The sequence below is a fragment of the Solea solea genome, chromosome 9 (genome assembly GCF_958295425.1).
Source record: "Solea solea chromosome 9, fSolSol10.1, whole genome shotgun sequence".
NCBI lineage: Eukaryota > Metazoa > Chordata > Actinopteri > Pleuronectiformes > Soleidae > Solea > Solea solea.
In genome coordinates, this window is record NC_081142.1 from 24,607,562 (window position 1) to 24,621,250 (window position 13,689).

General features: G+C 40.2%; 2 protein-coding genes across 4 annotated transcripts in view; one reads left to right on the forward strand and one right to left on the reverse strand.

Moving 5' to 3' along the window:
* Positions 1–3,127: 3,127 nt before the first annotated feature.
* Positions 3,128–13,689, reverse strand: part of pbx1b (pre-B-cell leukemia homeobox 1b) — an 81,626-nt gene continuing 71,064 nt past the window's right edge. For all 3 annotated transcript variants that reach the window (XM_058637925.1, XM_058637926.1, XM_058637924.1), the window contains one exon: positions 3,128–5,629. In XM_058637925.1, coding sequence (XP_058493908.1) covers positions 5,537–5,629 — 93 coding nt within the window. In that variant the 3' untranslated portion in view covers positions 3,128–5,536. The remainder of the gene's footprint in view (positions 5,630–13,689) is intronic.
* Positions 8,505–11,323, forward strand: LOC131465338 (eukaryotic translation initiation factor 4 gamma 1-like). The gene has a single exon (XM_058637923.1). The coding sequence runs from the start codon at positions 8,618–8,620 to the stop codon at positions 11,102–11,104; it is 2,487 nt and encodes an 828-aa protein (XP_058493906.1). The 5' UTR covers positions 8,505–8,617; the 3' UTR covers positions 11,105–11,323.

Below are 13,689 nucleotides of genomic sequence, written 5' to 3' on the forward strand. Positions count from 1 at the left end.
TCCAAAGAGACGTCGGAAAAAAACATGGAAGCAAATGTTTCCCGGGCGAGAAAATTGTTAGCTTAACCAGTCAACAATAACGCTAGAAGTGTACGAACAAACAAAAACAGAAGAAACAAAAACAGAGGGGCCAGTGGGCCTCAGCACTGATCTCTGATAAAAGTCGATTCACTTTGAGCAGAAATGATGGGCGCCAACGACGTAGGAGACATCAGGGAGAGCGCTATGCATCATCCAGACAAGCCTTTGGTGGTGGTGACACAGTGTGGGCAGGTGTGTCTCGTCAATACAGAACTGCCCTACACTTTGTGAATGGTACAGTGACGAAGCCGTACTACCTGAATAACATCATTAATCCAGTCATTGTGCTCTGCATGAACAACACAGGCCTAATTTCATCTTCATGGACGACAATGCTCCAGCTCGTCAAGGTCGCATCATTAGGGAACGGCTGCTGGAGACTAGGGGACGTCAAATGGAGTGGCCTGCACTTTCTCCAGACCTGAATCCCATAGAAAACCTATGGGATCATCTGAGTCGCCGTGACGACTTGTGAACAGCATGAGACGTCGCTGTCAAGCTATAATTGATGCTCAAGGCCACACGACAAGTTATTGAGACGTTGCCATTTTTTTGTTGTGGTACACCCACCACTGTTGTTGGCTTTTTTGCATTTATATAAATAATTTATTAAGCACAGAACTGAGGAGAAAGAAACTAAATATAAAGCTTATAAAAATAAACTAACGGATATTCTAAAAAAATGTAAGAAATATTATTACAGCAAATTGTTGGAAACCAATAAAATCAACATAAAGAGCACTTGGAATATTTTAAATTCAATTATTCGAAGACAAAAAACAAGTGCTGGATTTCCTAGTGAATTCTTTGAAAATGGTGAAATAATTAAAGACCGTAATGAAGTAGTGGCAGGCGTCAACAGATTTTTTGTAGCTAGCTGATGAGATAATCCCTCCACAAGGGGAGGGTGTCTCACATTTTTTTTGAAGAAAGAAACCCAGCTACCACTTTTTTGAGAGATACAGATAAAACAGAAATAATTGACATTGTGAGTAATTTTAAGAATAAAACATCAAGGGATTGTGATGACATTGATATGTTCTTAATTAAACAAGTAATTGTAGCTATTGCAGATCCCATAGTACATATCTGTAAACTGTCATTGAAACTGGACTCCTTTCCCAATAAAATGAAAATAGCCAAAGTCGTTCCTATATTTAAAGCCAATGAGCGGAATCCTTACACCAACTACAGGCCAATTTCATTGCTTCCTCAATTTTCTAAAATCTTGGAGAAGATATTTGCCTCCAGATTGGACAGTTTTTGTGATAAGTATGAGATCCTAACTGATAGTCAGTATGGTTTTAGACCAAATCGATCTACATCTTTGGCTCTAATTGACCTTGTGGAAGAACTAACTCCCAGTATTGATGATAAGAAGTTTGCCATCGGTGTATTCATTCATTAAAGCTAAAAACTAATTACTCCCTAATAATACACAAAAATTGTTTAAAGAAAGAGAAAGTGGTTATAATCTAAGAAGGAGAGGAAATCTTTTACATTCCAAGGTGCGCACCACACTCAAAAGCATGTGCATGTCTGTTAATGTGAAATAATTTACCTGGAACGATCAAAGAAAGTAAACACATTGCTCAATTCAAAAGACAGTTTAAAATTCTCACATTAGAAAATTATAACAAATGGGGTGGAGGTGGGACCAATGTCTCATTTTCACTTTTCACTAATTTTTTTGTATTTCAAATATTTTCTTGTATTGTTATTTTTAAGTAAATATTGTTGTTTTTATTTTATTTCCAAAACTAATTACCTCCAATGAAACATGTCTCTCATTTTGAGAAATGACGATGCTTTGATATAGTAAACAGCAGCTGGTGAGAAAATATGAACCGATAAAAGGGGAAGGTAAACATAAGTTAGCTTCTTCCTTCTCCTTTTTGAACATGTAGGGAGCTTTCATTTATTGAATTCATTTACTTTCTATGAGCAATTTCATGTAAAAAAAATGCTTTATCTGTGATTCTCATGTTCAAAATAAATTTCATTTCATTTCATTCATGCTTCTATTTAAATGCCCTACTTTCATGATATAATATCACTGTAGCGTGAACCTTTTACGTTTTTTCCATACATTTCACCTAACCTTTTGTGAGTAGTGTATGTGTGTATATATGTTGAAAGTGCAGTGGCTGTACCACCTGATGGGCGCGCTGCAGCCTCCTTAGCTCCCCAACTTTCTCCCTCGCTCACGAATTTGTTGCCGACAAAAAAGACAAAACTGCGACAAACTTATGCAACAAAAGGAAGTATTTATTTATTTGAGGATATGCATTTCCAGTACAAATGAAGAGACCAACAAAACCTTTGTTCTGTTTCTCCACAGAAAACAAACAGGTTTTCAATCATCAGAATTAAAAAGACAATAGTTTTTTTTACCATTTGATATCTTTTTTTTTTTCATTTTCACATACGCAGAGATGTTAAAAGTTAAAACCTGTCAGGAAAAAAAGGCTCCACGATTTCACTCTGAAATCCTTATAAAAAAGAAGTTAACATTCAAAAACACTGCAGTACGTTTTTTTTTATTGAAGAACAAAAGAACATGCAACAAATAAAACATCTCATGTTTTACAAATTGTTTGTGTTTTTTCCTCTTCGTGTCTTTTTTTCTTTTTTATATCCAAAAAACTTCAAAAGCATCATCACATGAAGCTTCTGTAATATTTGACAGGCAACGTTTTTTCTAAAAGAAGAGGGGGCGGGGAAGGAGAGGGGGCGTGTCCTCATGTATGCCTTAAAGAAGAAAAAGACGTGGGGGGGTGGGTTTGAGTCTGCTCAGCCCCGCCTCCACTGTAACACTGAGCAGGTGAGTCCAGGAGGAGGAGTCTGATGATGATCTCTGAAAAACATCTTTTAACTTTCATAACATGTGTAATAAATACAAACACACTCATAATAATAATAATAATAATGATAATGATAATAAAAATAATGTTTGAAGAATAAAGTCCTGTTTGTCTCCGGACGAGATCTCGAGCTAATACTGTGCTAATGCTAACCTTTAACAGCACATTCATTTGGACATCTGGACATCTGGACAGCAGCTATCAGAGACCTGGGATGGGTATCAACCAAGAACTGGTAGGTTTATTACTGACCAGTTTATGATTACAATATCTGTATATGGTGACATGAGACGATATCTGCGCTTATGTTATCGTCATATCATGATATCATGATAATAATATTCATATTTATTATTAAATTATGATTATTATATGATTAAAAATACATACATTTTTCCACATCAATTTTTTTAGCATAGTAACCTGGTACCATGTACTATTTTTAGTACCAGCTCAGGCGAGGTTCCAAGTGTGCTAAGTAGGAAACTATGCGATGGTTGGTCAGACTGCCGGCCACTGACTGACCAGAGTGCCGTCACAGGAAGAGACGTCCCACACACAAATGAAGCCGAACAGCGCTGAACTGTAGATCACTTAAAACTACTTAACAATTCTAAAAACATGGGTTAATCTCCAACAACTACCAGGAGTCTGGTGTAAAGTCACTAGTCACTTGTGTGTGTGTGTGTGTGTGTGTGTCGCATATAAAATTAAGTCACCACAGTTTCACTCAGCCGTGCAGTGATGACTCCACCCACGTTAAGGAGGTACTTTTTTTGTGGCAGAGATGCAACCTAATTGTGCCGTGCCGAGGCAAGTCGAGTAGAGCTGGTGGAAATACGCAATATGTGTCAGTTATTTACAGTTAACTGCGTGTTAAAGTACTCTATTAACAATTTAAAATGAAAAAAGAGAAGCTAATGAGATGCTTTCAAGAAACCTCGCAAATGTAATCACTTCTGCAAACATACATGACGTCTGCTAACTACATGCTTGTTGCTGCTGCCACCTTGTGGTAATATAATTGTAGCACAAATTAGGTAGCTACTGGAATAAAAAGATTTATAAAAATTAATAAAACATTTGTTTTTGTATCGTCAAGATTTTCCGAATAATCAGTTTTTTTTATATAATTAAGCTAATAATCAAATAGTCCATAAATGATACCCATCCCTATCTGAGACAAATTTGACCTTTAAATATGACACGTATTCAACCAGGCTGTGATTAAATAGCCACTGTCCAAGCATGTAAAACAAGAGCAAAGGTTGCGAACTGTATAGATGTCATTATTGAGCTAATTCACATAAAATGGTAGAATTGAAAAGAAAGCAAAAATAAGAAGTTATTCATAAAAATGGAGACATAAAAATAGATCTGGATTTGTGTGCCACCAGGGTATTTTCCATGTCATTCATATATAAACACAACTGCATTTTTTTTACTTTGAATAACGGACAAACATCATGAGTCGCTCACAGGAAAGAGAAATCATAAAAAAACATAATATTGATTCCAATGTATGAGGATAAAAATTCTGCCATTTTATGCTATCAAGTATGCAAATGCTAATTATTCTATATATGTTTGAACATATATATTCTGTACAGAAACAACTTGGTTTCCAGTTTGTCTGTGTGTTTTATTTAAAATCAGACGTAGAGTTTGTGAAATTCCAATCATGTGACAAAAATCAGAGCTATGTTTTGATTTGTTTTAGTTAGATTTGGTTACACAGCAGTTTTTGGCTCTCACCATCTCACACTTTCATGTTTCCATATATGACTATTACATAGTTATTATATCTGTTCTGTTTTCTCTGTGACATTTACAAATTATTGTGCATCAATTTTTCAGTTTCTGCAGCTTGAGCGCTCAATTTGTTCATCACTCATGTAAAAAAAGTGTCTTTCTGTTGAATAAAATTTCTGTTTCACGGACGAGCAGAGAAGCTTCTACTGCACCAGCGAAATATAAAACCTGTCACCGTCTGCTCTAAGTTAAGTTCTGGATATAATTAGAGGCCAAATACTCGGATATTACCTGACAAATATTACATACTCGCAAAGTATGGTGTGAAAAATTTCTCGGTTGAGGCATTAAAAACATGTGATTATCAAAATCTACCTCCAGGCTTAAACTTTGGCACTATAGACAAATGAAATAAACAAAAGAAAGAAAAAATAAAGACAGATTCTTCATGAGAGAAGATGATGTGGTGTTTTTTTAAAAGAGGAAGCTAACGGTGGCTAATGTGTGAATGTATAATGTAAGAGAAATACAATGAGGCAACAAGGACATCAAGTGGAAACCGTACAAACTGCGAGTGTGGATCAGGATTAGGATTAGGATCAGGATCAGGATCCCCCCTTGACACAGGCTGCTAACGGTGCGGCAGTGGTCCAAACAGGAAGAGTGAATTGTTTTGGGTTTGTTTGTCCGTAATGGTGAAAACATTGTCCCAGTCCCCAAATGTGTCCTGCAGTGTGACTACATACAGAGTGTCAGTCACCGTGGGGTTAGGAGTCAAGTTTCAGCAGATGAAGGAAGGAAAGGAAGGAAGGAAGCAGAGTACGGATGAGTGTGGAGGATCAGTTGGAGGTGTCGGAGTGAACGCTGCCAGGTCCTTCTGTAGGTGAAGTCACTGATGAGGGCGTAGGAGCGTCCTGCCAGCCGCCGTTAGCCTGGGACAAACGGGAGGAACAGGAAGCATATTAGCACGTTAGCATGTTAGAGTTTTTCTTTTACATTCATTAGTCAGACAGCTACTGTAATTCAAAGACAGCTACTGTAGGTCAAAGAAAGTTACTGTAGTTCAAAGACAGTTACTGTAGTTCAAAGACAGCTACTGTGGGTCAAAGACAGCTGCTGTAGGTCAAAGACAGCTACTGTAGTTCAAAGACAGTTACTGTAGGTCAAAAACAGCTACTGTAGTTCATAGACAGCTATTCAATATAGGTCAAAGACAGCTGCTGTGGGTCAAAGACAGCTACTGTAGTTCAAATACAGCTACTGTAGCTCTGTGGGTCAAAGACAGTTAGTGTAGTTCAAAGACAGCTACTGTAGGTCAAAGACAGTTACTGTAGTTCAAAGACAGCTACTGTAGCTCTGTGGGTCAAAGACAGTTACTGTAGTTCAAAGACAGCTACTGTAGGTCAAAGACAGTTACTGTAGTTCAAAGACAGCTACTGTAGCTCTGTGGGTGAAAGACAGCTACTGTAGTTCAAAGACAGCTACTGTAGGTCAAAGACAGTTACTGTAGTTCAAAGACAGCTACTGTAGGTCAAAGACAGTTACTGTAGTTCAAAGACAGCTACTGCAGTTCAAAGACAGCTACTGTGGGTCAAAGACAGTTACTGTAGTTCAAAGACAGCTACTGTAGCTCTGTGGGTCAAAGACAGTTACTGTAGTTCAAAGACAGCTACTGTAGGTCAAAGACAGTTACTGTAGTTCAAAGACAGCTACTGTAGCTCTGTGGGTGAAAGACAGCTACTGTAGTTCAAAGACAGCTACTGTAGGTCAAAGACAGTTACTGTAGTTCAAAGACAGCTACTGTAGGTCAAAGACAGTTACTGTAGTTCAAAGACAGCTACTGCAGTTCAAAGACAGCTACTGTGGGTCAAAGACAGCTACTGTAGTTCAAATACAGCTACTGTAGGCCAGACAGCTACTGTAGTTCAAAGACAGCTACTGTAGGTCAAAGACAGCTACTGTAGTTCAAAGACAGCTACTGCAGTTCAAAGACAGCTACTGTGGGTCAAAGACAGCTACTATAGTTCAAAGACAGCTATTGAGTTCAAAGACAGCTACTGTAGGTCAAAGACAGCTACTGTAGGTCAAAGACAGCTACTGTAGTTCAAAGACGGCTACGTAGTTCAAAGACAGCTACTATGGGTCAAAGACAGCTACTGTAGTTCAAAGACAGCTACTGTAGGTCAAAGACAGCTACTGTAGTTCAAAGACGGCTACGTAGTTCAAAGACAGCTACTGTAGGTCAAAGACAGCTACTGTAGTTCAAAGACGGCTACGTAGTTCAAAGACAGCTACTATGGGTCAAAGACAGCTACTGTAGTTCAAAGACAGCTACTGTAGGTCAAAGACAGCTACTATAGGTCAAAGACAGCAAGGGACAGCAAGGGACAGCAAGTAGACGTCCTCAGGGCAATGTAGTGTAGAAACACAGCAAGGAATGCTGGGATATTTGAGTTATTGAGGACACACACACACACACACACACACAGCCTCGAGCTAATCAGCGTCCTGGATTGGAGCAAAGGCTTAAATAACAGCTAATAAATGAGAATAACAATCACATCAAATAAATATAATCTCGTCTCCAACCAAGCAGAAATAAATTGTTACCAATATCTCATCACACATCAAACTCTGCAAACACTTGAGGCTATTTTACTGTGATGCTCTATGAAAACATGGTACAGGGACATGAGGAAAAACTGAGTTTAGTCACTTCACAAAAGGCTCACCTCATAAAATCTATGCCATTTTAAGTCTGTGATATCTTAACGAAAACTTAACCAGCAGCTCCTGTGTGCTGTGATGTTAAAATCACTGATTTTCTCTATGGACTTTGGTGTTGGAAAGTGAGCGGTTTACACACTTTAGTCAAGCTGATAGTAAGATTAAGTGTAAAAAACATATGTGGATGAAATCAGTTTTTCCTTGCGAATCTCATACATAAACCCCCCTGAACGTTTCCTTTAATGAATAAAATATACACGAGACAAGAAACATTTCAAAATATTCAGCTTTTTCAGCAATTTTTCGAGGCCTCATTTGCCTTTGATCTCTATGAGGTAAAACCAAAAAAATACCAAAGGCAACAGCATAAATATTAAGCAATCCCATTGCATTTTTTACTGGATATTGATAAGGTGACAATGCACAACAAAAATAACCTCCTCAGTTCTGCGCGACTTTTCCTCCACACCACCTGGTTTACAGACTTTAATGGAATTATTAATAATCCAGATATTAAGTTGTTTTGTATATTATAAGATGTTTTAAGGGAGGTATAGTAATACATTAACACCATATATTTGTTGATTTATCACAAGTCATGTCATCATAATATTCAAATATAAACACAGACCATTTACATCTGGTATTAGCATCCTAACATGGAAGCAGCTCAAACAGATGGCTAACAGGCTAGCTCAGACAGCATTTTCCACATGAACACACACACACAATCAAATGTGGAGTGGCTGGTTAGCTAGCATTAACACGTTAGTGCGAGACACTAAGCAACAGTTAAGTAGCTGTAAGGCAAAATAGTCACTTTAAATCTTAAATCTTAAGAGAGTAAACAATGCTAGTTAGCTGATAGCCACACCACACCACTTTTTATTTATACCATTCTAGTAAAATATCAGCATTATTCAACAGTGACATAGAGGTTTGGTCATGACATCACTGAAGAATTTATGATTCCGTCTCCTTGGAGACGAGATTTTCCTCTTGGTCTCCTTTAAATCCTTTGATCTATGACAGATAAAAAGGACTAAATGGCTTGAAAAGGGTTATGCATTTTAAATCAGAGCATTTCAGTGGTTTAAGTAGCCAAAGAAGTAGCACACTTTTCATTCAAGCTGCAGTATTGGCAAAAAAAGAACACCTCTGCACGAAGTCCAAGTCCACACACATCCACAACAATGGACATCAAAGGTGAAGGTAGGCTAGCTCGTCCTGCTCTGACCGAAGAGCAGGTGGTGAAGAAGGCAAACACCATCATTGAAGAGTATCTGCTCACCAACGACATACAGGAGACACTGCAGTGTGTGGCAGAGCTCAACAGTGCTTCGCTGCTGTATGTGTTTGTGCGATGTGCTGTGGAGTTGACGCTGGAGCGCAAGACGATGGCTCGAGAGCAAATAGGCCTGTTGCTCTACCAACTTATTCAAGCTGGGACTTTGCCAACACAGCAGTACTACAAAGGGTTAGAGGAGATCTTGGAGGCTGCAGAAGACATCGCCATAGATATACCTCGCATCTGGTTGTACCTGGCTGAGCTTATTACCCCCATGCTACAAAAGGGAGGCATCCTGATGGGACATCTCTTCAGGGAGACATTGAAAACTATCTTGCCTCTGGGGAAGGCTGATGTGCTTCTGGCAGAGATCTTTAATTTACTTTGCAAAGAAACGACACCTGAGAAGGTCAGCAACATGTGGACAGACTCTGGGCTGAACTGTAATGACTTCTTGCCCAATGACAAAGATGTCAGCAAGTTTGTTACAGAGCAGAAAATGAATTTTCAGGATGTTGTTCAAGCTGAGCTACCTGCTGAGGCTGCAGATGAGACTGAGGACAACCAGGATGCACAAGCCGACAATCCCAAAGACATACCTGAGCCGACAAAGCAGAAAAACCAGAACGAAGAACAACACAATCCACTAAAAGATAGGAAGCTCTACCACAGGGAGGTACTCACAACCCCCCAGGTGATCTGCACCAATATGATCAAACCACAGGACCCAAAAATCAGTGCAGTCCTGGACAAGGAGAACAAGACTTCCCTGCCACCGAATGATGAAGCACCACTGATGAACGTTACCCAGGATTTCACTTCCTCATATTTGAATTTTGGGAGCAGATCAGCAGCTGGACCACGTTGCTTCCAGCACGGTCAGAGTATGGAGCTCAGGAAAATCAGCAATAGCATCCAACTGCACAAAGCTGAGAATGCATGGAGGCCAGTGGTGAAGAAGTTCAATCACAGCCACAGAGGCAGGGATTTGAAAGAAGGTGACCCTGAAAAGGCCAAGACCCAGGAGCTGTTCAGGTGTGTGCGCTGTATCCTCAACAAGTTGACCCCTCAGAAGTTCCAGAAGCTGATTGAAAAGATGAGAGAGCTGATGATTGACACAGAGGAGAGGTTGAAGGGAGCCATTGACCTCATCTTTGAAAAAGCAATCTCAGAACCTCACTTCTCTGTGACCTACGCCAAAATGTGCCACTGCCTTATGGAACTGAAAGTCTCCTCTTCTAGGACACCAGGGGTTAATGCAGACTTCCATAAACTGTTGATTAACCACTGTCAGAAAGAGTTTGAGAAGGACAAACGTGATGATGAGATCTTGAAAAAGAAGCAAAGGGTGTTGGAAGCTTGCAAAAATGAAGACAAGCGTCAGCACTTGAAGGAGGAGCTGGAAGAGGCCAGAGACAAGGCTCGTCGCCGCTCACTGGGAAACATGAAGTTTATAGGCGAGCTCTTCAGATTGAAGATGCTGAAAGAGCCCATCATGCACAAGTGTGTAAAGATACTACTAAAGAAACACGATGAAGAGCCTCTGGAGTGTCTGTGTAAGCTGCTCTCCACCATCGGGAAAGATCTGGACCATTTAAAGGCCAAGTCTCACATAGATAAGTATTTTAACCAGATTGACAAGATCATCAAAGAAAGGAAGACCTCATCCAGAATCCGCTTCAAGCTGCTTGATCTCATGGACCTCCGGAAGAGTAACTGGGTGCCTCGAAGAGGAGACCAGGGTCCTAAAACAATTGACCAAATCCACCAGGAGGCAGAGATGGAGGAGCACAGGGAGCAGATCAAAGTCCAGCAGCAGCTCATATTCAAGAAAGAGGAAGGTGGAGGCAGAATTTGTCGAGACATGTGGTTCCGAGGCCCTCGCAGAGCAGGAAATGACCGAGCCACACAGTCACGAGATGGTAGACGGAACACAAAACTCATCTCTGAGGACAGACCTATCGACACCAACCGACTTATGAAGATCACAAAGCTTATTGCTCTGGACTTTAACAGTCACCTGTTACTTCCAGGAGGCAAACACATGCAGGACGCCTGGACCAAAGGCTGCAGTGGAGGAACTGGAACTAATCCAGGAAGTAAAGATCATTCCTCGGTAAGACAGCGGTCTGAGTCCATGTCTTCAACAGGCTCTTGCTGTGGAGTTCCACAGAGGTCAAACTCCAGTGGTGAATGTGGTGGAAACAAGGATAAAAGCAACCACAAGAGGGAGCCATTCAACAGATCTCATCACAGTGAAGGACAGGAAGACCATGACGACAGAGAGTCACAGAAGCAAGGAGGGAGGAACCAGGTCTCACCTGAGCCTGGACACCATGTTGTTCCCCAGCAACAGAGACAGAGGAGGGGCAGGTGGAGAAAACAGAGATAAACGAAAACTCTTAGAAAAACTTCACAAATCCATCGTCTTCTTCGACTGACTTGACAGATGATTTATCTTTATGAATCCTTATTTTGATTGAATGGGGAAAACATCTATCACCAAATGTGACCAATGACATAAGTAGTTTTCATTTTTTGTGTGTTCTGTATTTTCAAGGACGAGTTTTAAACACAAACTTAGCAAACCAATAAAATATAATATTTTTTTCTTCAATTTCTGGTGAAGTTTTTTATTTCAATGCACTGCAGTTATTTTTTAGTAAATAAAAATGCACTGTAAAAATAAGAGCTTGACTAATATTATAGATAGATAGAAAGACCTTATTGTCTGTCCTAATTAGTGACAGACAACATATATACTGTATATATATAAATATATATATATATATATATATATATATAAATATTGCATAATGGTCTCACCAAGCCAGAGCCAGACTTCAAAGATCATTTTGTATAAGTAACATTAAAGGCATGAGAAAAACGAAAACTCAACTATATTGTAAATACTGCTATGCTCATTCACATCATGATTTTGTATGTTAATTTTTTTTTTTTTAATTTAGATGATTTGTTTTCTTTGAAATCTTTTATTTTGGGCTGCAATTTAAGATCACCATAATTGTGAATTCATCTGCTGTTCATTTCTTGATTAATCATTGATAATCTATTTAATTAACAACAAAGAATCCCTTGGATTCTTCATGCGGGATGATATTTTCAAGAATATCAACAAAACAAACCCCCACTTGCATAAAGTGAAGAGGTAAAAATGTCATACTTGCAAACCCGAGCAACAGATATCCTGCTCTTACATTATGCATTGCTTCTTTATCGGGTATAAAAGTGAATAATACAGCAGATTGTGGCAGTGTAAGATGTGCTAGAGCAAGCAGGCATCCAAGAAGAACTGCATATGAGGTCAAAAGACTGCCAAAGAACAGGCCTGAATACATTAGCGTCCTCTCAGGGTTAGCTCTGCCGGCTGTGGGACTCACTCGCAGCAGCCAGGAAGCCTGATTTGAATCCACATACATGTTTTTTTTTATAAGGGAAACATTTCATCTGATTATCATATGGGCACTGAGGCACAACGACGACGACAACGGAGGAGCCGAGCCGCGGCTGCGACCGTCCTCGTTCCTCTCGGCACGGCTCGCTGTCAGGGCCATTAGTGTGGCGGGAACGTGATCTGAGCAATGCGCTCGGATTGCTGTCCCGAGTCCACACTCTGCTCTCCTTGTGTCTGTCTTATCGATTTTCCCCTTTACGACACGGCTTGTCGCTGTGAATTTCACTACTGTTTGCAGCCGCCAGCTAGCCAGCCACCCCCACCCCCCCATCCCCCGCTTCTCTTCTGCACCTGAACTCTACAGCAAAATAAAACAGCACACAAGACGAACACGCCCTTACAGCACATAAGAGCCTGCTTCCAGCAGTGTGAGGTTTGTATTTTTAGCAGAGTTGTCTCCTCAGAACTTTCAACCCTCCCTGATTTTATTTTGACCAGTCCTTCTACAAAGACTGCTCAGTCTCATGATAGTCTGGATTGACATCTTCCATTTCAGAGACAAGCTCCTACAGCTCTTTGTGGTCTTATGCCGGAATCAGACCACATGATATTTTTGCCATGTCAGATGGTCAATCACAGTGACACAGTGGATTTCATAGGTCATCTGGTGGGCGGTGCAAAGAGTTGTCACTCATGGGTCCCGTAAGAAAAATACATTGCGGGTCCATTCCTGGGTGTCATGAAGAGGACAGTATGGACTGTCTGTCCCCCATGTTACGTCACATCTGAGCGTAAGAGACCAGAGATCAGACTAGGCAGGAAAATTGTAAAAATTCGAATATGCTAGACTTCTCGTTGGGGTGTCACACATCATCCAAGACACCAAATTCAAATTCAAAGTCACTATACACGTCAGTTTATTATTACCGACGTTCATAATTTGGTCATGACAAAATTGCTTGAAAAAGCCTGGTTCAGTGATCCAAACTTTCTACATGGGGACGCCCTTTTTTTTTTTTACAAACTATCTCATTTGTCAAATCACAGTAAAAACCATGATCAGAGAAAATTTGTGCACAATGTAGACACTGATTTACAGCTTTATCGGTCAATTGGAATAGGCAAATTAATGTGCATGTTATTTAAACATGTGCACAGAAATCTTAAATAAAAGGTTGGAGAAATTCTGCCAGTTTGTTTGGGGACCCAAAAAAAGTTCCTACAACCCATCTGTGGGTCCCGCCCCAGTGTTTGGAAACCAGTGAAGTAATTTTCTTTGGTCAAATGTTTAGTGTAGAGGATATTGTGAGGCATTGATGCAGAACATTGAAATATTAATGATTTACAGAGATCAGATCCGACTGACCACTGCAGGACGGTAACTTGTGACCACAGGGTTGTTAATCATGGGTCAGATGGTCAGACGGGGCTTTGAGGTGTCACCTGTTTCCACAGTTCCACCACGAATGACCGCACGTGGCTGCAGGTGCCACCAGACATGATTATACATGACAGACTCAGACGGTGTGGTCAGCTCCTGCGCGTCTGTGGAGCCGGCGCCG

Coding starts and splice junctions, on each gene's coding strand:
- LOC131465338 (XM_058637923.1), top strand. CDS start 8,618: ATGGACATCAAAGGTGAAGGTAGGCTAGCTCGTCCTGCTCTGACCGAA.